General features: G+C 38.5%; 1 protein-coding gene across 4 annotated transcripts in view; it reads right to left on the bottom strand.

The window, feature by feature from the left end:
* Nucleotides 1-25,960, bottom strand: part of LOC104853998 (histone acetyltransferase p300) — a 75,199-nt gene that overhangs the window by 37,493 nt on the left and 11,746 nt on the right. For all 4 annotated transcript variants that reach the window (XM_010612244.3, XM_010612253.3, XM_010612263.3 and 1 more), the window contains exons 2-8: nt 20,781-21,418; nt 13,864-14,040; nt 12,219-12,480; nt 11,151-11,264; nt 6,247-6,492; nt 931-1,024; nt 251-388 (exon numbers count right to left, since the gene is read on the bottom strand). In XM_010612244.3, the coding sequence (XP_010610546.1) occupies nt 251-388; nt 931-1,024; nt 6,247-6,492; nt 11,151-11,264; nt 12,219-12,480; nt 13,864-14,040; nt 20,781-21,418 (1,669 nt within the window). The remainder of the gene's footprint in view (nt 1-250; nt 389-930; nt 1,025-6,246; nt 6,493-11,150; nt 11,265-12,218; nt 12,481-13,863; nt 14,041-20,780; nt 21,419-25,960) is intronic.

Raw genomic sequence — 25,960 nt, forward strand, 5'->3', positions numbered from 1 at the left:
TTTGGTACCGGGTATTGAACTCGGGTCCTTGCACTTGCAAGGCAGGCCATCGAACCACTGAGCTAAATCCCCAGCTCCTCCTCAGATCTTTTTTAAAACAGGATCTCACTTAATTGCTCAGCTGCCTCGCCTGGGCTGGGTTTGAACTTGCAATGCTCTTGCCTCCCAAGTAGCTGGGATTACAGGTGTGTGCTGCCACACCCAGACACAACAACTCTTACTGATGAGACATGTCCACAATCTTACTTACAGTTTGTGAACAAGATGATTTCGAAGATCCTGAGTAATATCTTCATGCCACTGTTTCCTAATTCCAGTACTGGATGGTTGAGTTGCTGTTGGCATAGGGCCCAGGGAGGCAACACCAGCATTTTCATTCATCATTGGGCTTCAAGAAGTAAGCAAAAAGAAAAAAAAAGAAACAAAATAACCCAAAAGAAATGAACAAGACAAAACAAAAGGCAAAAATAGTTTTAATTAAGGGCAGAAGAACCTCATTAATTACTGCTGACATGGGTCCAATACTCTATAAAAAGTCCATGTGGAGAAGTGCATGCACACGTGTGCATGTGAATGCATGTGTGTATAGTGTTACACTGTATTTGTACCTGTGTAAGAGAAAAGTTACATGTGATATGGAGGGAAGGATGGATAACTGAAAAACTAAAAACTGTCACCAGACTAACATGTCACTCGGGTATAACCTAATCTCAGGGAGCCCTTTGAATAAGGGGTTTAGGATAAAAGATACATTTTATACAACTGCCATCTTGATACTTCCTACTGTATTTGGGAAAGTTTAAATAAGACAACAGAATGTTCTTGATATTCTTTATTCATAAAGATTATATTCAAATTAAGAAAACTAAGAACTCAAAAGAATTTTTAGCATTTGAAATGTGACTCAACAAAAACCAACATAAAACTTACTTTTGAGAATTTATGGCTGAATGTAACATTGAGTCAGAAAGAAGATTCGGCGTTTGAACTCCTACACCACCATTCACTCCCATAGGACTAGCACCTAAGTCAAAACAAAGCAAAATAACAAAAGACAAAAAAAAACGAATAAAATAAGCCATACAATAAAGACATCATAATGTCAGTAATTATTAGCAACTTGATTAACTACATAAAGACCACTACTACATGAGGTACCCTTATAAACCAATAAAGAAAAGGTGAACAATTCAATAGGAAAGGAATGGGCAATTGACAGAAAATGAAAAACAGCCTCTTAAAAATGTGGAATAAGGGCCAGAGATTTAGCTCAGTGGGTTCCACTGCCTACCTCGCAAGCTCAAGGTCCTGAGTTCGATCCCCGGAACCAAAAAACAAAAACAAAAAAAATGCAGAAGTGTTTAAATGTACCTACAGTTACATTTGCAACAATGTATTTTTAGTGTCTCATTGCCAGAACTTTTAATAGTTAATATTCTAAAACCATGCACTGGCCGGGGATTTAGCTCAGTGGTTCGGTGGCCTGCCTTGCAAGTGCAAGGACCCGAGTTCAATCCCCGGTACAAAAAAAATAAAATAAAAATAAAATAAAACCATGCACTGACAAGAGTGAAAGAAACACTATAAATCCAATGCAGCTGTGCATACCGAGAAACTTGGAAGAACTACTCCGGCAAGTACTAATGCATATAAAAGCCCTCATGCATATATCCTTTGACTCAGAATTTTCTACTTCTGAGTTTATCTTACAATTATCTATGTGTTAAAAAGCAAAGCAAAAATAACACAAAAAACAAAAAAGAAAAAGAAACCACCAAACTGAGCAAAGACATATGGTTTTGTAAGAACAGAAAATTTACATCCGGACATGGGGGAAAAATTGAGACCTCCCGCCCCCCACCGGAAGGGGCATAAGCAGTGTTTGGGTTAAAGGAAGAGGTGTTTTATTGAATACGTCTTTAAAATGGCCAGAATAACTGGGGATTTAACTCAGTGGCATAGTGCCTGCCTCAAAAGCCGCAAGGCCCTGAGTTTGATTGGGGGAGTGGATTTGCCTGAATAAGTTCTATGCATGTATTTTTTCATTGAACAATGTTTTGAATACTTTAACAGCAAACAACAACGCAGTGGACCAGATTTTTGTATAAAAATTTTTGACACACAGTTCTATAAATATATACCTCAAGTTATTTTAGTTAAAAAACAACAAAACTTCCCACTAAAATGAAAAAACAAAATTGGTAAGATCAGCAAGTAATATTTAATGAAGAGAAAAACTGTGGCCTTCTTTAACTGTGCTCCCAAAATACTTGGGCAGAACCTTCCTTCATGTATCAATCAGACTGGCTATCTATAAAGTATATGCTGAATAAAAAAAAACACAATCTAGCACACATTAAAAAAACAAACAAACAAAAAAACAGAGACCAGGGATTTAGCTAAGTGGTTCCACCTCCTGCCTCGTAATTGCCAAGGTCCCAAGTTCGATCCTCAGTACCAAACAAAACCCATAAAATAATATACATGAAAAGTAGTTGCTAGAAGTAGTTATTTCTGAAACAGAACTGTGCTGTCCATAATTCTGTATTTGTCACCATAGACACTATGTACAGCTAAAGTCTTTAGAGAAAATTACGTACATGACATGGATGTTTTAATGATGGTAAGTATAATGTAAGGCATGTAATGAGGTAAAGCAAATGTTATAACACTATGTAAGAATGTGTACACGAGCTGCTTTTTTATGACACATGAAGAAACACAGCACATACTGTCCACATTCTCTAGGTTAATTTAACATTGGCTTCAAGGAAAGGGTCAGTCATAAAGAAGACTCTAGGGACCCCCTTTCCGCCACCATGTGTACAATTTAATCTAAGTATGCAAAGACTGAGTAAATACCATAACATGTGTGCTTACAAAAATATTTTCAATGAGTTTATACAAAACCTATTAAATGAAAAATAACACATCTATATATTGGCAATTACTAAAGTTCCTAAAGGAGAACATCCCCTGGAATACAAGGATACAGGTAATAAGACAGTATTGGCAATGTGGAAGAATCATTAGAGGGAGAAAAAGACTAAAAACAGAACTCATAGCACCTAAAAAATCAGCGAGAACATATTTCTGCTTTACAAGCCCCAGAAGCAATCCCATCCTAATAAAACCTTTACAGACCAACTGAATTCAAGAATAACTAGAAGACTGAAAAGATGATTCAATATCAACAAAGTTCTCTAATTAGTAAAAAACTAATTTTGTAATTAATGCCTGTACTTCAAAAGTTTCAGGCTCCAGAGGGCTTCTCTTCCCTTTCTTGCTAGAGTCTCTGTAGCCTAACATATATTAACAGAAATCTTGGAGCACTGTCTACCTCATCATTTGCCTTCCCACTCAGGCTAGAGATGTTCCAGGATAGGGCTCATGGCTATCTAGTATTTGTTTTCAGCATATAGCACATCTGAATTAACGCTGTTCATCACATTTTTGTCCACACACATAACTAAAATTTGCACTCAGAGACACTCCGGTGCTACAGCCAGTTGTGCCACAGTAGTTGCTACATCTGTTGCCACAAACTGGACCCCAAAACATATTTTCCACACGATAGCACTTATGTTGGTTTACATTCATCCTACCCAGTATATTACATAACTTCAGATAAAGATAGTATGACATAAATATTTTTCAAAGATCTAAGTCTTGAAAACAAACCAGAGAAAGCAACTACCAAATAAGTGACATACAAAACCCTTTAGAGCCAGGGATTTAGCTCAGTGGTCCCACCATCTGCCTCACAAGTGGAGGGACCCGAGTCTGATCCCTGGTACAAAAAAAAAAAAAAAAACAAAAAAAACTTTAGAGGAAGATTCCAAAACAAATGAAACATCAAGATTTTGTTAACAATTGTCTCGGAATTTAAGTGAGTAGAAGGGGCAAAGAAAATGGTCCTTCTCTAAAAAAGTAAACACCTCAATCTCAACTGACTTTAGGATACAAATGGAGACTGTACATTGAATAAATTTTCACAGGTTTGCCCACTGATAAGGTCATTTGGTTTCTCTGGGTCTAATTTTTTTTAAGTTTCTTTATATAATAGTCTAGATATTAGTCCTCTAAAAGAAGAGTAGCTGGTGAAAAAAAAAACTTTCCCCCATTCTGAAGGCTGCTTCACTCCTGTTGACTGTTTTCTTGCTATGCAGAAGCTTTTAAATTTAATATAATCCCATCTGCTGATTGTTGGTACTATTTCTTGTGCTACTGGAGTTTTGTTCAACAAGTCTTTGCCTATGCTTGTATCTTCAAGTGTTTTTCCTATTTATCTTCTAGCAATTTCAGTATTTCTGTATTAGGTCTTTGATCCATTTTTATTTGACTTTACTATATGGTGAGAGATACAGTGTAGCTTCACTCATCTGCTCAGAGATAATTAGTTTTCCCATCACCATTTGTTAAAGGGACTATCCTTTCTTCATATGGTTTTAGCCCCATTCTCAAAAATCAGACAGCTAAATACATGAGTTGTTTGTCTTCCATTATATTCCATTTTCTATTTTTGCCTCTCCTAGGTATTCTTCCCAGCGTTAAGGACATCATACTTGAAAAATATATACACATCCATGTTTATACTAGTTCAATTCACAACTGTGGAATCAGGCTAGGCAATCCTCAAACTCAAGGAGATCCTCTTGCCTCAGCCTCCCAAGTGCTGATTAGAGGCATTAAGCCATCATGCCTGGCATAAACACACTTTAAAAGGGGGTGGATATAAAAGGAAAAATATTCCATAAGTATTTGCTTCAGGTTATGTCAGAACCAACAAAAAAAGGACATTAAAGATAAAAGCAATCATGAAATGTCAGAAACTAGACATCTAAGATGTGATTTAACACAATAAAAGAAGTATTTTAAAGGTTCTGGCTCACAATGATAATTATGCCTATAAAGGTATTTATTGTTAACTAAAGAACAAGAAACAGGCCTGACTCATCTTTAATCAAAAGGATGCAGCATCAGTCCCCTTCCCCAAACTGATCTACAAACCTCAGTGCCAAGAATCAGAAACTCCCGGTTGGGACCTCGCAATGTAGAGCTCAAATTATGGAAGTAAAAGTCAATACTGACTGTACTTTTGTTAGTAAAAAGAAAGAGGGAAGAGGAAAATGCCCTGAACATCAATCCAAGAAATAACAACGGAGCCACTGAATACATCAGAGGAAAAGAGCAAAAGGGGAAATAAAGTAAAACGGCAAAGCTGGGGTCAATTCAGCAGCAGCCTGCTGCGTGGCATGCATGGGGCCATAGGTTCCATCCTCACTCCAAAAAAAAATAAGTGAGTGCAGCACAAAGAAAAAAAAAAAAAAAAAAAAAGGGCAGGGAGGCGGGGAATTAGCTCAGTGGCACCACACCTGTCTTGCAAACACAAGATCTTGAGTTGGATCCCCAGTATTGGGGGGATGGAGGGTGAGGAACAAAAAAAACCCTAATGGAACAAGGCTTGTGTACATAAGGAGGGGAAGGGGGAGAGATACAATAAAATTTATTAAGAAAAACCCTGAAAACCTAAGGCTTCCTGAAAATGTTAATAGCAAAGTGCACATAGATCTTACAGGGAGACGTGTACTGGCTAATTTCACCTCAGACTGCTCTCTGGCCACAAGAGGATATCAACATCAACAATCCTAGAACAAAACAAAGCCAGAGACCTCACAGTGCTCAATACCAACCTAAACGCAATGGCTTCGATGTTTAACTGCCTCACAGCAAAGAGTTACTCATGGGGCAAAGCTCTTATTATTATAGACAGAGCAGGAAATAAGTCCCAAATCAGGATATTAGCACACTGGCAACTAGAGTAATAGCAACCACACTCATTTCTAAGTATTTCAAGCCCAAACAATACCTCAAGACAAACACACACAATTCCTGTCGAAGAATTTAAAACTGTCCCCCCAAAAAACTGGAAATCTCAATGTCCATTTGTAAGAGATCATTATATATGATCATTAAAGAATGTACAGAACACAAAAGATGTTCATGTTGTTAAAATTATAGAATACATGGGATCTCATTTCTAGAAATATAACTTCACATGTAAAAAAACACGATAAAAAAGGATATATAATCTATACACCAATGACCATTTATCTCTAATATATGAATTATAAAACTGAATTTAATGCTGATAGTCATGTAACAAATGCACGGAAAGGAGTAAAATAAAATTACATTTATACACACAACCAACGTCCCCTCTGTGAGCAGAAGACCCCCACTTACTCATGCTGTTCATGGGCCGGATGCCTTGGGGAGACTGCCCAGATTGCTGATTCTGCTGGTTCTTCGCCTGCACCTGGGTTTGTGGCTGCATCTGGTTTCCTGAATAGGTCAATCCAAGAGCTGCATAGGCTCTTTCTATTGAGCTGGGATCAATCTGACTAACAGTGCTGAGGCTAGGGGTAGACTGTTGACCCACCCCTAGAGAGCTGGGGTTTCCAAGCCCAACAGGTGCTCCGGTCAAAATTGCTAGAGAAAACAAAAGGCATGGTATTACAATATTGAAGTTGCTGAGAGCCATGATTAAAAAAAAAATCTATACCAATCAAGAATCCAGAAATTAAACACAGGAATAGGATATTAAAAGCTGTTAGAGAAAGAAATTACCTATAAAGGAAAGCCCATCAGAATCACAGGACACTTCTCAATACAAACCTTAGAGTTAAGGAGTGCTCGAAGTATTTCAAGACATAAAAGATGACACTCTCCAACCCAGATTTATGTACCCCACAAAACTATCTTTCAAAATTGATGGAAAAATAAGAAACTTCCATGACAAAGAACACCTGAAGAAATTCATTACCACCAAACCAGCCCGCCAAAATATTCTGAAGGACTTTCTAGAAAGAGGTAACAAGGACTACAACTCCATGAACTCCAACACAATGAATCTATCAGGCTAGACAAATAATTAAACAGAGGGGGAAAAGGAAGGAACAAACAATGGGAAAATAACATGCAAGGATAAGTCAGTGCAAATCAGTTATGACCAACAATGCAAATGGTCTCAATTCATCAATCAAAAGAAACAGACTGACAGAACAAAAGAAGCAAGATCCAACAATATGCTGCATAAAAGAAACATTTAATTAAAAAAGAAATAGGGCCAGGGATTTAGCTCAGTGGTGCCACTGCCTGCCTTGCAAGTGCAAGGTCCCAAGTTCAATCAAAAAAAAAAACATAGACTTATGAGTCAAAAGGATGGGAAAATATTCACCATATGACAGGAACCTCGAAAAAAGCGAGGTAGGTATTCTATTTGCAACGTGGAGTACAAGCTAAGCCTGAGAAGAAACAAAGATCACTATATCCTTGTAAAGGGAACAATCTAAGAGGAAGAGATTTCCATCATAAATATATATGCACTGAAAACCGCGCACCCAATATACAACACAAATATTAACAGACATGAAATATCAAATATGCACCAATTGTAATGGAGAAACTTCAATTCCCTGCTGTCACAAATAAACACATCAACTAGACAAAAAAATCAACAAAGAAATATCAAAACTGAATCAAAATGTTCAATAAATGGACTTAATAGATGTCCTCAGTTTTCCACCCCAGGACACGAGAAAACAATTCTTTTCAGCTGCACATGGGATGTTCTCCAAAACAGACCACTTACTAGCTCAGAGAACATGCATAAGAAAATGCAAAGGAATTAAAATTATCCCATGCATATTATCAGACTGCAGTGCAATGAAACTGGAAATCAATGGCAAAAGAAACCTCAAAAACTTCATCAACACATGGAAATTAAATAATACCCTCCAAAACAACCAACGGGCCACAGATGAAATTAAAGAAGAAATTAGTTTCTACAATTCCATGATAATGCCAAAACAACATACTGGAACTTATGGAAACAATGAAAGCAGTCCAAGGAGGGAAATTTACATCAGTGAATCCCCATATTAGAAAAACAGAGCAAGCTCAAATAAACAACGTTAACGCTGAACATCTAGCTTCTAGAAAAGGAGAAGTCAAGCCCAGTGCTTGTACCAGGGAGGAAATTATAAAAATCAGAGCAGAAATTAATGCAATGGCGACTAAGAAAACAACAACACAAAGAATCAATGAATTGAAGAGGGGATTCTTTAAAAGATTAAGTAAAAGTAACAAACCCTTAACTGGCCTTATCAAAAAAAGGAAAGAAGACTCAGAATTCACACAATTGGGAATGAAAAGGGTGAAAGCACAACAAATCCTGCAGAAATCCAGAAGATCATCAATCCTTACTTCAAGATCTGGTATTCTAATAAGGCAGAAAATTAAGAAGAAGAAATGAACATATTCCCAAATACCTATGAATTACCAAAGCAGAATAAAGACATAAAAATTCTAAATAAACCAATTATCAGTCAATGAAATCGAAGACATAATTAAAAACCTACCAACAAGAAAACCCTACATCCTGAAGGACTCACTGCTAAATTCTACAAGAAACATGTGGAAGATGTAATGTCACTACTTCTCAAGCTTATTAAAGAAACTGAAAGGAAAGCAATACTCCCAAATTCATTCCTGGAAGTAAGCATTACCCTGATACCAGATCCAGAGAAGGATCCAAACAAAAGAGAACTACAGGGGCCAGGGATTTAGCTCAGTGGTTCTACTACCTGCTTCGCAACTGCAAGGTCCCAAGTTCGATTCCTGGTACCAAAAAAAAGACAGGCAGAAAACTACAGGCCTCAGGCCTACTTCCCTAATGAACATAGATGCAAATATCCTCAGTAAGACCACCAACAGTGTGGGAAAAAAATTTTGCCAGCTTTTCCTCAAAAGACTAATATCTAGAATATATAAAAGAATTTTAAAAAATCAGACTTCCAAAATTTAAAGATCCAATCTAAAAATGGTCATCTAAAATGAGCAGACACTTCTCAGAAGTAGTAGAAACGGCAAACAAAAATATGAAAAAATGTCCCATATCACTGGTCATTCAAGAGATGCAAAGTAAAACAATGCTGAGATTCCATCTCATTCCAGAAAGAATGGCTGTTATCAAGAAATCAACCAGTGGGCCGGTGATTTAGCTCAGTGGTTCTGTCAACCTGCCTTATAAGCAAAAGGTCCTGAGTTCGATCCCTGGTACCAAAAAACCAAAAAATAAACCAAGAAATAAACAAACCAGTAACAAATGCTGGTGGGATGTGGGGAAAAAGGAACCTTTCTCCAGTGATGGGAGCACAGACCACTGCAACCACTGTGGAAATCAGTGTGGAGATTCCTCAAAAAATTAAAACTAGAGATTTCTTTCTTTATTGGGGGGGGGGGCTACCAGGGATCGAATTCAGGCCCTTGTACTTGTGAGGCAGGTGGCGGAACCTCTGAGCCAAATCCCCTGCCCCTAAATCTAGAGATTTCATTCAACCCAGCTATTTCCCTTCTTGGTATCTTCCTGAAAGAATTAAAAACACCATACCACAGCAATACATGCACATCCATGTTTACATCTGCACAGTTTGTAATAGCTAAACCTTGGAAATAGCCCAAATATCCATCAACCGATGAATCGATAAAAAGTAAGTTTGTGTTTTTTTGTTTTACACAACGGAGTACTACTATGCCATAGACATTTAAAGCTAAATGGATGGACCTTGAGACCAAATTTTTCTGGTACTAGGAATCGAACTCAGGACCTTGCACTTTGAAGGCAGTTGGCAGCACCACTGAGCTAAATACCTTGTCCCAAGAACATACCCTTAAGGGAAATATACACATATGTTTAAATATCACATTGTTTCTCTGTTGTAAAAAACTGGAAATGTAAATAAGAAAACTTAAATGTACAATAGATATTGGGAAATGGGAAGAAAATGTTCAAATGAGAAAGGGAACAGGGTGAGGGACAAGAAAAAAAATAGAAGGAAAAAATGAAAACAAAACTTTTGTAAATGAGGGGAAGAAGGGTTCAAGGAAAAGGGAATAAAAAAAAAGAGCAAGATGTATCATGTACACGTACCAATCTATGGTGAATGTTATGTGTAACTAACATGTACCAATAAAAAAAAAAAGTTGCTGAGAAAAAGACTAAGATGTCCTAGAGAATTTCAAAAGACAATTACTCTTAAATGACTATGAAACATCTCAGTAAATATATTTTGTCTCCTGTTATTCTCTTGAAACAATTTCTACATGCATTTTGGGTGTGGTGTTGCATGCCTGTTAATCCTAGCACTCAGGAGGCTGAGTGAATTACACAGCAAGACTCCATCTCAACAAATAAACCAAATTCTACATGTAGGGAAGATTGGGGTTGAAACAGATCACAGGCATAAAAAGATTTTGATCCAGAATACCAAAAAGCCTTCCCACAGACTATCAGTGTCCCTACCACTACAGTATGCACACCTTACAGCCAGAGAAACACCGACATCAGGTAGCATCTTTTCTGCCAGTATGACTGGAAATGATATATGCATCATGTAATATTGATCTTTATTTTGTTTCCTCTAATGAACAATTCCCCATTCCCAATTTTCTACCAAGTACTTTCTGATTTCTTTAGAGAATTCCATTTTTAAATGTTTTAATCTTTTGTGGCTAGAAATGTATTATTACCTATCAATGGCCTTTCCTCCACAAAAAGCCCCGTTTCACCCCAAGATTATAAAAATAATCTCAAATTTTTTTCTGGATAATAATTTCAAATCATCTGACTACTTAGATTGCAGGTATTAAATGTCATGAACGAATATTCAGAGTTCCTGACCTTATCTATCAAGCAGTTCAATTCTACGCACTCGCTATGAATGGGAAGCAGAAAAAGGGAGGGGAGAACTATTTTTTTCAACAAAGTATGACAGTACTAAGTAGGCACAAACTCATAAACAGAAAGTACTCTAAAACCTTATCAAATGGCACTGATGAGATTCTCAAGAATACTTTCAGCATAGCCAGCGGTAGCAGCATATACCTCAAGTCCTAGCACTCTAAGGAAGCTGTTAGGAAGGTGGTAAAGCTGAGCAACCAAGCAACTTGGCAAGTCCTTGTCTCAAAATAAAAAAAGGACTAGCGATGTATGAAGGTCCTAGGGTCAATACTTAACATTGCGGCAAAAAGATCCCCACAAAGAAACAAATTTTTGGCATAAACTAGCAAAAGATTTCACCACTTACACTGTTGATTTCTCTTATCCCCAGCATTTTTTAGGGGGAGACACACAGGACAATCGTGCCTTGTACAGTTCTTCCAGTGTGAAATGATTTGTCGAGAAGATGCACAGTGTGCCACTACAAAGAAGAGTTTTTCAGGTTTATTTTAACATGAATAATAGCTAACTTATTAATCACTTAACAAGTGCTACAAATGTATTAACTCATTTCATCTTTATAACAACACAAGGTGCCTCCTATTAATAATCAGGTTTTAAAGTTAAAAAAAAAACAGGCAAAAATGATTTAGTAACTTGGACAAAGCCACAGCACTCAAAAATTGGTTTCAAACTCAGGCAGTCAAGGCTCTAGAATCTCCCTTTCCACCACCACACTTTACAATTTAACTTAAGTATACACAGACTAAGCTAATACCATCACACATGTGCTTATAAAAATGTTTTTAATGACTCCATATACAAACTACTAAACTGGATGAAACTGTGCAAAATTGTGTTAAACTAGGTATTTCCCTACCTGGCAATTAACAAACCTTCATTAATATTCAAAAGATGGTATACTGGACCAAATCAACACCAGTGAGGCTCATTACAAAATGGGAGACCTTTACATTTTATTCTCCTATCAAATCACTGGCTCACTTACAAAATGATACTGAATTTTGAAAATTTCCTACTATAGAGTAATTAGGACACTACCAGCAAAGGATTCTCAAAATAGGTTTCTTTGAAACAGCTTTATTCATAATAATTATCAAGAACTACATGCAACCAAGATATCCTTCATCGGGTATCAGGTGAGTAAACTGCAATACATCCAATGCAGCATTATTTTTATCACTTTACTGGGGGTGTAAATTTTGGCAGGGGGGTACCGGGGAATTTGCGCTTGCAGGGCAGGTGCGGCACCACTGAGCTAAATCCCCGGTCCTTAAATGATATTTTAAAACACTGCACAAATTTAATGTATATATTTTAAATGAGTTTGGACGTAATGTCTACAACCCAGTGCACCATCACCGCAACCCAAGTACTAAGCAGAGCCATCCCTTCCTGGTGCAAGCTCACTCACCTTGGCAGGACTTGCCTGACTGGCAGTGCGTCATATGGTTCAGGACATTCTTCATCGTGCGGCAGTGGGGAAGATTGCACTGTCTCACCTCCCCGTTAGCCTGCTCCCGGCGCTGGCACTTGTGAGCGTGCAGAAGGAGAACAAGCTGCTGCTGGATGAGCTTGCGCTTCTCCGGATCAGCGGTGTGTGCTCCAGAACCCATACCCTGGGTGACTGGAGTTACCAGGCCTGGCTGCTGGACCTGTGGGGCAGGTTGTTGGCCCTAAGGCAAATAATAATAAAGATACATTAATTTAATAGTAAGTGTCAAGGTATGCTATCCCTTGATAAATAGAAATCTGGATATTTTCAATTAAAACTGACTATATGCCAGACTCCATTTTTGACAGGGGCATTAAAACACAAACGACTGCTCCATCAAAAAGCTCAATTTATTCAGAAAATAAATAATAACATTACTGATATAATCGAAGTATCTGATCAGACATCTAATCAAAGAGAAGAAAAGTGTGCACTCCAGTAGGAGGAAGGAAAGAGGAATCCAGACTGAGAAAAAAGCCCACTTTAGCTCTTGAGCATAGAGGAGCTTCTTGATTGACTCAGCAGAGGCCTTTTAGGTGGGTCAAAAAAATACTAAACTCTGGAAAAAAAATTTTTTTTCCAGTAAAAATAAGCATTATCTTAAGACAAGGTTTCCATGTTTCACCCATCTCTGCATCTCTAATACTCAACAGACTGTCTAAAAGACAGTGAACATAAAAAAAATTAAAATATTTCAGAGAAATAAAATTGCTAAAGGACAATTTTTTGAAATGTAAATGCAGGCTGCTGGATAAACTTATAACTAGAAATAAGGTTAGCCTGGCATGATGGCACATACTTGGAGTCTCAGCTACTTAGCAGACTGAGATGGAGGTGAAAGATCTCAAGTTCCAGACCATTCTAGGCAACATAGAGACCCTGTCTCAAAATAAAATTTGTTTGTTTTTTGGTACTGGGGATCAAACTCGGAACCAAAATAAATAAATACATACATACATACATCTTTTTAAAAAATAAGTAAAATAAAACTTTAGTGCTTGCCTAGCATGTGAGAAGCCCTGGGTTCAATCCCTAGACCTACAAACAAAAAATTTTAACCGTGTGTGTAGTACTGTGTGGTACATGTGTGGTATCGGGAACTGGAAAGCTTTACCACTGAGCTACATTTGCCACTTTTTTTTTTGGTGGGATAGAATGTCAATAGTTTCAAACTCTTGATCCCTTTGTGAGCTTCCTGAGTGCAGGGATTACTGGGAAATTACTTAGGTGTTATAGTTGCAGTACATCAGAGTTAAGATCTTTTGCCACAGTCCTTTCCTAAGAGGAGAAAGGCTTCACATCCCTGTGCTTTGGAAATGCTCACCAGCCAAAGATGTTGATGTGCTTCTGTGGAATCAGCCTCCTTTACTGGGTGACAACCACAAGGACCAAAAAAAACACATGTGAAATTAAAGGAAGACAAACACCTTCTTCCTCACAGGGATCCCCATTACATGGGCTCCTAGTATATGCAGATCCCAGAATGTATAGAAGGTATCAAAGCTTAACACAATTCTTTTGTTAAAATAAATGAAGAGAAGTTTATAACTGATTGAGTACTCACCATGTTGGGCATTCCACCACCAGGAACCGCCTTTTTGTCCATTGGAAATGGAGATAAGCTATTTGGTAATACAGACTTTGCCTGAATCTGGAGACCAAGGCCACTGGCTCCAATCTGCTGTCCAGAATTCTGAGTATAAGGTGAGCCATAAGGGTTGGGGTTGTTCATTATTCCCATCTAAGAGAAAGAAATGAATTTTATTTCCCATACTAGTCCTCATATTGTTATTTCCTTTCCTATTTCAATTTGTAATTCACAAAGATAATGTTAAAGGAAACCCTCTGCTCTCACTAGAAAACAGTGAATAGAGCCAGGAATGCAGCTCAATGGCAAAAGTGCATGCCTGGTAAGCTCAAGACCCTGAGTTCGATTCCAGGTACCGAAAAAGAAAAAGAAAAAAAAATAAAATAAATAAACAGTGAATAAAGCGTGCCAATGAAAATATTTTCAAATTTAAGATCAAGAGAACTGAGGTACAGTAAATTTACAGCTATATTCTATAAATATGCAAGATAAAGTTGTTTTAGAACCATTATAATTATCTTCATGTAACTGTACCTACTAAACAAGATCTGCCATTCATCTCCATTAAAAGGCACACGATGCACTTTCATTTAACATATAAACTAAGGCCAATTCAATTCTACTGGATGTTCCAACTAATCCCTAAACAGAGAATTGACAAGTGAAAATATTTAAATATACGTTCCAACATTTAAGGTAGATAAAATTAATGTTTTGGGAAATAGATATTTTTTTTAAGTTGGAATGACTGATGACAGGGTGAATGGAGGTTGAGACAGGGTCTTTTTGTTCTTCTTCTTCTTTTTTTTTTAATTTTTTGAGACAAGGTCTTGGAATGTAGTTCAGCCTGGCCTTGACTTCACTATGGAGCCCAGGCTGGCCTCAAACTCAGGTAATCATCTTGCCTCAGCCTTCCAAGTGCTAGGATTATAGGCATGCAACTACCACATCCAACTGAGACAGGGTCTTGCTAAGTAATCTATGCTGGCATAAAATTCACTATGTAGCCCAGACTCATGATCCAACTGCTTCAGCCTCTCAAGTACAGAGATCATAGGTATGCACCACCACACCCAGACAATAATATTTTCAACCTGTGAATCAGAATCTTTTAGATACAGGAAGCAAAACGAAACCATTCCTTGCTGTCCTATAAACCTAGCTACTCTATATTAAGTTTTATATGTTTGACCCTTAAAATAACTTAGATTTCCAACTCTTACAAACTCTTACAAACACAAAAAGTGCTTTTGTGTATTTATGTTAGGTTCACCTGGAGCCATCATATTATATAAGATTAACTGAAAATAATTATTTATAACTCAAAAGTCAAACGTTTAATTGGTTATGGTGGTGCACACCTGCAATCCCACTTTTCTGAGAGGCTGAGGCAGGATGATCACAAGTTTAAGTATTACCTGGGCAGTTTAGCAACTTAGTGAGACCTCGATTCAAAATAAAAAATAAGAATAATTTTTTAAAAGGGCTACAGTGGGCCAGGGATTTAGCTCAGTGTCACTGTGCCTGTCTCCTAAGTGCAAGGTCTTGAGTTCAATCCCCAGTGGGGGGGGGGTCGTCTAGGTATGTGGCTCAGTATGAAGGTCCTACAGTCAATCCCCAGTACCTCAAGGGAGACAAAAAAAGCCAAATATTTTATTGGTAATAGTAATCAAACTTATAGTCAGAGAGGGAGCTTATAGTCAGGGGAAAAGCATTTTTGAAATTTAAGTATTTAAAAACTAGTTTAGGTGGTACACTAGTTTAGGTGTGGTGGTGTACAAGACCAGCCTGAAATACATCATGAGATTCTGTTGCAAAAAAACAAAAATAAATAAATAGATAGATAAGATAGTTTAAGTAATTAAACTGGTGTCAGCGCTTTCCTTTAAAGTTTGGACACTTTCTCTCTTCTACCTAATATATGGTCTTGACTGTAAGTCAATCAACTTCTATACACAACAAGTACTCAGAATGCTATAGCTACTGCCCATTTAGGAAGGAGTCATACCAGATTTCTATCCATCTCTGCCAAATTCAATCCTATTAGAATCTTTCAATTCTACCTCAAAACATATATTCCTTGTGTATCCCTGCCCCTTGTCCCTTTCTTAATCCAATCTTATCTGTCCCCATTAATAAGCTGGGAGGGATGATACACTTTTGAATTTTGGGGGATTTTTATGTTTTTTGAGGGAGGGTCTCACTATGTGTTCCAGGCTGGCCTTGAACTCACTATATAGCCCAGGATGGCCTCCAACTGGTGGCAATCCTCCTGCCTCAGCCTCCTAAGTACTTGAATTACAGGTCTATACCATGCTCAGCCACTTTTGCAAATCTGAAAGCATCACACTCCTGGAGCCTTTAGCATTTGCCTTAAACTGTCCATTTTCCTGTAACAGAATAGTGGCACTTTCTTTCCCATTTGACTCCTGATGCTAACCTATAAAGGAAAAAAATACCAAACTCACAAAAACATATTTTTTTTTTGCTTACTTAGGTGATACCACCATAACAAAGAACTGTCTGTAGGGCTGGGGATTTAGCTCAGTGGTTCCGCTGCCTGCCTCACTAGCACAAGGACCCGAGTTCAATCCTCAGAACAACAAAAAAAAAAAGGTATGTAGAGTCTAGAGTCTACTCAATCCTTTTCAATTGTTACTACCTTTGTGAATTATCTGTGCATTTGCCTAATTATGCAGCTGTTTTTCTACCTTGCCACACAAGCATTCATGCCTTTATTCATAATACAATTGAAGTTATACAATGATTTGTTAAAAGGGGAAGTAAATCTATCAACTCCACATGATTAATATAATTACTATGTAATGCAAAGAAGTTCCAATTAAAAAAATTTTTTTTGGTTTTTTGAGACGGGGTCTCACTACGTAGTTGAGACTGACCTGGAACTCACTATGTAGCCCAAGCTGGTCTCGAACTCACAGCAGTCCTCCTGCCTCAGCCTCCCGAGTGCTGGGATTACAGGCGTGTGCCACCACACCCAGCTGTAGTAGTAAAATTTTTAAACTACATTTAAAAACTCATTTGCTAAAACATGTACCTCTAATATAGGCAGACTACACAAGGAAAGAACTTCAGTTCATTTATCTTTGTAGCCATCATCTAGACACACTAAAATCTCATACTTTACTCAGGAAAATACAAAGTAAAAAAGGAGGAGGGCACAAAACAAACTATATGAACCTCTATAAAATTCAGTTCTTTAAAACATAAGCAGTATCTACACTCTACAAATTTATATAAACATAACCATTATTTGCATGTGATAGAAAGGCAGAAAAATTAAACACATTTTCAGATGAGATTAAATATAGACTAAGTGGTAACCTGCCTAATGCACTAAGGACGATGGGGAACATAAGAATGGAGGAAGTGGCCTAATAGGGAAGCATTCAGAATGAACAACTTAGTGATTCAATGTCCTCTCCAATAAGTGAAATTTCCCAAGAAAATCTGGCCAGTAAGATTTTAGGAACAGGCTGGGGAGACGGCTCAGTGGTAGAACACTTGCCTAGCTAGTAGTCTGACCAGGCCCTCGGTTTGTTCCTCAGCAACACACACATACACAAAGACTGGAAGGACAATCTAATACAGAAGTAAGAGTTTAGACTATTTTTGGTAGCTTCAAATGCAGCTGCAAGTATTGCCAGTATGCATGCTTTTAAACTACTACTATTTACACTAACGTAACTCAACATATACATGGCTACATGGGGGGAGGTTATATTTCACTTGATTTCTCAATTAGCACAGAAATTCATCAGAGATACAGCATGAAAGCCACTTTATCGGTCTGCATCACAGATGATAAAAGATCAAAGAGGTAATAAATTATGTTTAAGAGTCCATTATTTTAACAACAACAACAACAAAAAAGAGTCCATTATTTGAGTAAATAAAACTGCCGGAATTTGTAAGCTACCATGGTATCTGGTGTGTGTGTGTGTGTGTTTTTTTTTTTTTTTTTGAGACAGGGTCTCACTATGTAGTTGAGACTGACCTGGAACTCACTGTGTAGCCCAGGCTGGTCTCAAACTCACAGCGATCCTCCTGCCTCAGCCTCCCGAGTGCTGGGATTACAGGCGTGCGCCACCACGCCCAGCTTTCATGGTATCTGTTCATAAGCATGTTTTCAATCAGATGGATGCCAATATGATCTGGTACTTTGTGATTGTTTGCATGGACACTGCCTCGCCTTGCCTGCCTAGACCAGCCGCATTTCAAACACTTCTTGACATGCTCGTTCCTTCAATCATGATGCATTATCTAGAAACTCCAAGATCACTCAACAGCAAACTATAGTCTCAAATGTACAAGATGCACTGAAGGCTGGTCAGATGGCAATAAATTCTTTTTGTTTCTGGGGGGGTTTCTATCTGGTTTTTTGAGACAGGGTCTCGCTACGTAGTTCAGGCTTCCCTTGAACTCACTGTATAGCCCAGAAGGCTACCCTCAAACTTACGGTGATCCTCCTGCCTCTTCCTGATAAGTGCTGGAACTACAGGTATGCACCACAAAGCCTGGCTGTAATTTATTCTTGACATTTTTAACAAACAAAAATTCTCTGGGTTGTACTCCTAAGACTTCTGCTGCCACAGTTAGGAAATAAAAGTAACATCACTATTCTTTCTGTTTGTCTCCTAAATGTCTATCCTATTCCTCCACAAAACAAGAGACTATATTTTAATTTGTGCTGCAGGTCATTTGATCTCTCACCTTCTCCAGATGTCCGATTACCCATCACCATACAAATATCCACCTAAAATGGAATGACAAAGGAGCAAGAGGCCACAGCACTTCCAGACAGCTAAACAAAAAGATGCATGGGGACTGTATTTTCTTTCTTTTTTTGAGATAGGGTCTCATAAAAATCTACCTCTACAGGCTTCCTCTAAGTTTAGTTTCCAATACATTAAAGAAGAAAGAAAGGTGAGGAACATAGAATATGCACACCCCACATGACAAACACTGACAAATGAGAAAGAAAAGGAGAGCCCACCAAACGGACTGTTAACAGTTTATGAACATTAAACACGGACAAAAATCCCTACAGATCTCACTCAGTGAGACTCACAGGCACCACAAGCACAAGAGTTAATACTTAATGTACGGTTCCAAGATTGAAGTGGGTGGGGATCAAACTACCTTTAGTTATTCCCTACCACCTGCTAGGTTCCCTAATGTTCATGCTGCATATCCATATTCATATCATATGGCAAACACTGGGGAACTGAAGAGAAACAAGGAAGACCTGGAAGCCCTCAAACCCATACCAAATCCTGAACATTTTCTCAGTCTCTCCATACACTCTTCCCTGTCTTGCACCTAATGGACTTTTTTTTTGTGGGGGAGGGGTACCAGGGATCAAACTTGGGACTCTCATGCCAATGAGCTAAACCTCCAGCCCCGCCTAATGGACTTTTTTGTTTTTAGTACTGGGGGTTGAACTCGGGTCTACTTGTTAGACTGGCAGCAGAACCACTGAGCGAAATCCCGGTCCTAACAAACACTTCTTGTATAAAGTCTTTAGTTTCAAAACAGGTAAGTATCTCCCCCTGAATTTATTCAGCACTGCATTAATGTAACAGTCTTTTACAAGCAGTATCTCCATATCCTGATCCAAAATCTGTTCACAGTCCCTACAAGATAATTTCAGGACCGATAAATTTTGAATACTCTGACTTGAATTTGTTTTAACCATCTTCAACAGGAACATTTATAGAAGACTTTTCTTCCCCCCATAAAGAAAATACTAAGTTGGGCATGGTGGCACACACTTGTAATCCCTTACTTGGGAGAATTATTTTGAGGCCAGCCTGGGCAACTTCTTGAAACCCTATCTTCGAAAATAAAAGCATTTTTAAAAGGTGGGTAGTGGCTCAGGACGTAGCACAATGGTAGAGCACTCGCCTAGCATGTGTGAGGCCCTGAGCTCAATCTCTTATACTGCAATGAATGAATAAATGAACAAGGAATGTTATGTTATATCTTAATTATGTATATACATTATATTATTTAAAAGATTGAAAGGTAAAAACTGTATTTAGTATTCTATACTAAGTCTCCAAACAGTGCCCAAAATCTGGTTAATTCAAATACATGGAATGTTAGTTGTGGTTTTAAAGCCAAAAAAATACACCTTAATTCCTATCAATTAATAAAAAATAACAGCCAGGGGCCAGGGATTTAGCTCAGTAGTTCTGCCACCTGCCTCACAGGAACAAGGACCCGAGGTTTGGTTCCCAGCACCATAAATAAATAAATAAATAAATAAGTAAGTAAGTAAGTGTCATGTGGACAAAAAATAACAGCCAGGCATGGTGGTGCTTAGGAAAGAGGATCACTGTGAGATCTAGTCCAGCTTGAACTACCTAGACAGATCCTGTCTCAAAAAAGAGGAAAAAAAAAAAAAGGTTAAAAATTTCTTAGACTGTAACTTGTAAAAGCAGAGGTATTAATTCTAATTTAATTTACAATAATATCCTGTTTATTCAAATGAACAAATGAAACCTCAACCAAGAGACAGTGTAATGTCAACTACCTTAAAATTATATTCTGATAAGGACGCTTATAATCTGGATTTGGATATGAAAATATTACAACAGGACAATGAGAACAGGAATTAGCTGGAAATTTTTTGGAAGGAACTATAAAAGTATATAGAATACCAGCTGTAAAATAAATCTTTTGTTTAAATTTAAGACTTCCTTAAAACTTGTGATAATGAAGTAAATCCTTAGCATGTAATATGCAGGAAATTCTATACAACATAAGATTAAACACGAACAGTAAGAACAAATGAATGACTGACCTCCAGCCCTTCCCGCATCACTGGAACACTCAACAGGTATTGACAGACCAAAAATGGCACTTACCTTAAGAGGCTGGGGGCCTCTCAGTCCTGTCTGTCCTCCCATCTGGGGTGAGCCCTGCTGCAGCGGCTCTGTCAATAAACTGCCAGCATTTCCCATGTTTGGGTTTGAATACTGCATATTTGGTCGTCCTCGGCCTGCTCCAATCGAACCATTCATGACTTGGCCTGGCATTAGCCCCTGTCCATTGCCTGCAGCCAACATTCCAGGGTTTATGCCAGCATTCATCCCTGTGCTCATTCCCATGGCAGGCTGATTTACAGGGCTGTTCATCATACCTGTTGTGGACTGCGTGGGACCCTGATTTGGTCCACTAGTGCCCATTCCCATGCTGGGAGAAGTCAAGCCTGCCTGCGCCATTGGGCTTTTGACCATGCTGTTTATCAAACCTAATCCAGGACTGTTCTGTTGGGCCTGGCTGGCCATAACTTGGCCTGGGCCACCAACCCCCATATTGAGGTTAGGGGAACTCCCAGACCGTAGCAATTCTGATAGCTGTTTATGTTTAGAGGCTGCATCTTGTACCATGCCAAGACTTGTCTGAAGCTGACTAATATCACCACCATTGGTCAGTCCCAATTCTGTAGAGTTGATTAATTCATCTGGTAAGTCATGCTCCAGGTCGAATAAAGAGCCGAAATCTAAAAACAAAGAGGAAAACAAAAGTTAAAGCTTGACATAACCAAAATCAGAAACTGGTCTATATTTTGATTCTCAGTAAATATTAAATATTATTTCCAAACCTCACTAAATAAAATATTACCTATTTATTATTTGTATTGCAGACTAGCTGTTTGTAAAATGCAACCCTGAAGATCAGCATGAGCTCCAAGAAGGTAAAAGTTGCCACAGAACGTGCCTCAAAGCAATACCTCAACTATTGAAGGAATTTGTTTTTACCAGATTTGGAGCCACAGAACAGTTTTCTTCGACCAAGATTCGGCCCTAACACACTCTGGCTCAACATACAAACCACTCTCACCAGCCAAGAAGAGGTGTGCAAATTAGATTGACCCTGGGCCCTTCACTATTGGCACTAATTATTAGTATTTTGGGCAGGCCAGTTCTTTGCTTTATGTAGGATCCCGATTTAAATCAATCAACCAACCATAAAAACTCATTTTGAAATGACAATCAGGGAACTATACACACACACACACACACACACACACACACACAGTAGTGACTGATATCAAGAAATAATATTATAACAGAAAAAAAACAAAGCCTCTGTAAGTAGGGAAGGGAAGAAGGGTTGAAGGAAGGGGGAGGAAAATGGGGAAAAAAGATATATTACATACAGGTTAAAAAAAAAATAAAGCTGGGCATGGTAGTCTATGCCTGTAATCCCAGCACTCAGGAGGCTGAGGCAACACGATCACCTCAAGTTCGAGGCCAGCCTGGGCTACACAGTGAGTTCAGGGCCAGGGTGAACTACAATACACAGTGAGACTATCTCAAAAAAAAAAAGCCCCTAGTAATAATAATATTGTAGACAGTGATAATGGTGTAACAGTTTTAATATAAATCCTTTTTGGCCGGGCATGGTGGTGCACACCTGTAATCCCAGCACTTGGGAGGCTGAGGCAGGAGGATCGCTGTGAGTTCAAGACCAGCCTGGGCTACACAGTGAGTTCCAAAGCAGTCTGAACTACATAGTGAGACCCTGTCTCAAAAAAAAAAATAAATAAATAAATAAAATAAAATAAATCCTCTTTACTGAGAGAAACACTCAGATTTATGGTTAAATAATGCTAGGATCTGCCTTAAAATATTCCAGCAGAGGTTGAGGCAGATGGACTCCAAATTCAAGGTCAGCCTGGGTAAAACAGATTCCCCTGCCTCAAAGAAAGTCTTAAATACTCTAGTAAAGGGAGAAGGGGTGAAAATACTAGTTCAGTAAATACAGCACAGTAACAGGCACCTAGAGTACTTTTTAACTGAAGTTTCCCATTTATAAAAGTGTAAAAGTAGGGCCAGGGATTTAGCTCAGTAGCACTGTGCCTGCCTTGCAAGGGCACAGTCCTGAGTTCATTCCGCGGTTCTGGGGGGGAAAAAGTGTAAAAGTGCTGGGCATGGTGGTGAACACCTGTAATCCCAGCATGCAGAAGGCTGATGCAGCGAGTTTGAGCCCAGCCTACTGGGCTACATAGTAGGTTAAAGGTCAGCCTGAACTTCGATGAGACCCTGCCCCCCAAAAATCAAAAGAAAGTGACACTGGGAAGTCTGAGCAATCCTATCACTGTTACAGAAAATGAATCCTTGGCTAATCCTTTCCACAAAGAAAACACCACACATAAATTACTTTACAAGTATGTCCTACATTAAACTTTCAAGAAAGATTAACTGTCTTACATACAAATAGTTTGAAGTATAAAGCAAAGAACATTCTAAAATCTATACAAACTGCAAATAACTCATGAAGGAAATCCAAAGCAAACATCAAAATATTGCGTTGGACTACATAAATACAATTACTTGTCAATTAAAAGATCCTAGAGGGCGGGCATTTAGCTCAGTGGTGCCACCTCCTGCCTTGCAAGCACAAGGTTTTGAGTTCCATCCCAGGTACACTCCCCACACACAAAAGATCCTCGAAGCCAGGTATGGTGACCCATGCTTGTAATCCCAGCACGTGGGAGTCTGAGGCTGAAAGACTGCCTGAAGTTCAAGGCCACCCTGAGTTACGTAGTAAGTTCAAGGCCAGTCTGAACTGTAGAGCAATTCCCAGACTCAAAAACAAAACAAAGATTCTGGAAAACCAGGCAGTGTGGGGCACACCTGTAATCCCAGCAATCCAGGAGACCCTTTTTCAAGAAAAAAAAAAAAAAAAAAAAAAAAAAAAAAAAAAATTTCCCATTAAGACACCCCCCACCCCACCACCCACACAGCTCAGAACTCTGCCTGGAACATATTAAATACTACGAACAAGTTACCTGTTATTAGTCAGTGAAGTCATTACTCTTTATTAGGAGACAGGCTGGCTTACAATAATGAAAGCAAACATATATCAGGCACTATCAGTATGTCGAGCAATGTATTTGGCACCTCATATACATTATTCCCACCAATCTTCGACAACTGCCTTGTAGAGTTCATCAAAAGACAAAACCCAGGGCCAGGGATTTAGCTCAGCGGTTCGGTGGCCTGCCTTGCAAGTGCAAGGTTCAATTCCCGGTACCAAAAAAAAAAAAAAAAAAAAAAAAAAAAAAAAAAAAAAAAAAGTCCAGGCTTTAGAGGGAAGATCTGAACTTTTATCTATAGCTATATCATCTGTTTATGCAAATATTTCATATCATCTTACAAAGTTAGGCTCAACTGTGAAACAGAGGATGACTTACATAGTGGTCCTTGAAAACAAAGATTACAGGGTTGATCTTTTTTCATGGTAATCCTGAACCTAATTTCCACAAATCTAACTGAAGTAACAACTATGGATCCCAATACTCCTATTTTCCAAAATGGTTCACTTTGGAGCCAGGGATGTGGCTCATTGGCCCCGTGCCTGCCTGGCAAGTGCAAGGTCCTGTTTGATCCCCAGTACTGCAAAATGTTTCCCTTTTATTACAACCTCAACCATGCACTGCCTTATTTTCTTTTGGGGGGGTTGGGGGGGTACCCAGAATTAAACTCAGGGCCTATCCCTTGCCGGGAAGGCACTGTGCCGCTGAGCTATATCCTATTCCCTATCTTTTGTTACAGTTAAATTATTTGTATGCATCTTACAAATTACAAGCATTTGAAGAATAAAGGTCTCAATGCATTTTGTATAACACTATCAGCAATATAATGGCTTAAAGTTCACAGGAATTCTTCAATTTATGTACTATATTCTGTGACTGGATATTTAGTATTATAAATTTCTCCTACTTAATTACAACCACATAAATCTGGAAGACTGTAGGAAAAAGTAATATATACTTTGACCTTCTGACCAAACAGACACCTCTTGTCAAGTTAGGGTTCTACTTTGAATAAGGTATTAAAACACACTCTACCTTCACTTAGAGTTGGTTAAAAATAAAACAACGAAATGGTTCTTAAAGATTCTAAAGCACTAGCCAGGTACACAAAGCTGTAATGCCAGCTATGTGGGAGGCTGAAGCAAGACGATCACAAATTTGAGAGTAGTTCAGGAAACTCATCAAGACACTGAAAGGGGGGGGAGACAGAAAGAGGAAGAGAGGGAGAGAGGGGAAGAGGGAGAGGGGGAGAGGGAGAGAGACAGGGACACTGGGGGGGAGGGAGAGGGAAGGAGAGGGAGGGAGAGGGGGGAGAGAGAACAAACGTGGGGGTTTCAGGTGTGTAGATCAGTGTGAAAGCCCTGGGTTAATCCCTTGTATCACAAAACAAAACAAAATATTCTAAAGCACTACATAAACATAGCACAATTGTTTTCTCTTTCCTCCCTTCTCCCTCTCTCTGTTGTCCATACTGGCTTCAAATTCTTCGAACTCCTGAGCTCAAGCAATTCTCCTGCCTCAGCCTCCCAAGCACCAAGACAATGGGTACATACCACTGCATCTGGCAATTTTTAACTTTTTTTTTATTTTTTTTATTTTTTTGGAGAAGAGGTCTCACTTTGTAAGAACTCACTATGCAGCCAGGCTGGACTTGAACTTGCTCCAAATCTCCTGCCTCAATGAATTTTTAACCTTTTTAAGGTTACAAACTATATGAAGTAGAGCAAAGAATTATTAAGGATCATTCTGGTAGTCTGTTTCAATGTTTACTCTAAAAAGCAAACCAAAGTTAGATTCTGAAGGGGAACTTGGGGTAATGAGGACCCACCCATTACCTTCAGGTCTTGTACAAATCTACCCTCCCAGATAGCACCGAAGTTAGAAAATTGCCATTTCCCTCTTTTATGGATACAGCACCTACTATTGTTCCCCAATACAGAGCCTATTCACATTTTTGCATCCCAGTCCACGTTCTATTATGAGAAAACTTCAATTTTAGCAGTTGTTTTAGATCACTGAACATTCTGAGAATCTACAACTTTTCTAAACATAAAAATCAATTTAGCAAATTTTAAATAATATTTTCTAAGAAAATTTACCCAGTCATTACAAAAATGGGTTGTAGGGCTAGGAATTTAGCTCAGTGGCTCAGTGCCTGCCTCGCAAGTACAAGATCCTGAGTTCTACCCCTGGTACCAAAAAAAAAAAAAAAAAAAAAGA

This window comes from Fukomys damarensis, unplaced genomic scaffold, assembly GCF_012274545.1.
Source record: "Fukomys damarensis isolate Sample0158 unplaced genomic scaffold, DMR_v1.0_HiC HiC_scaffold_19, whole genome shotgun sequence".
Classification (NCBI taxonomy): domain Eukaryota; kingdom Metazoa; phylum Chordata; class Mammalia; order Rodentia; family Bathyergidae; genus Fukomys; species Fukomys damarensis.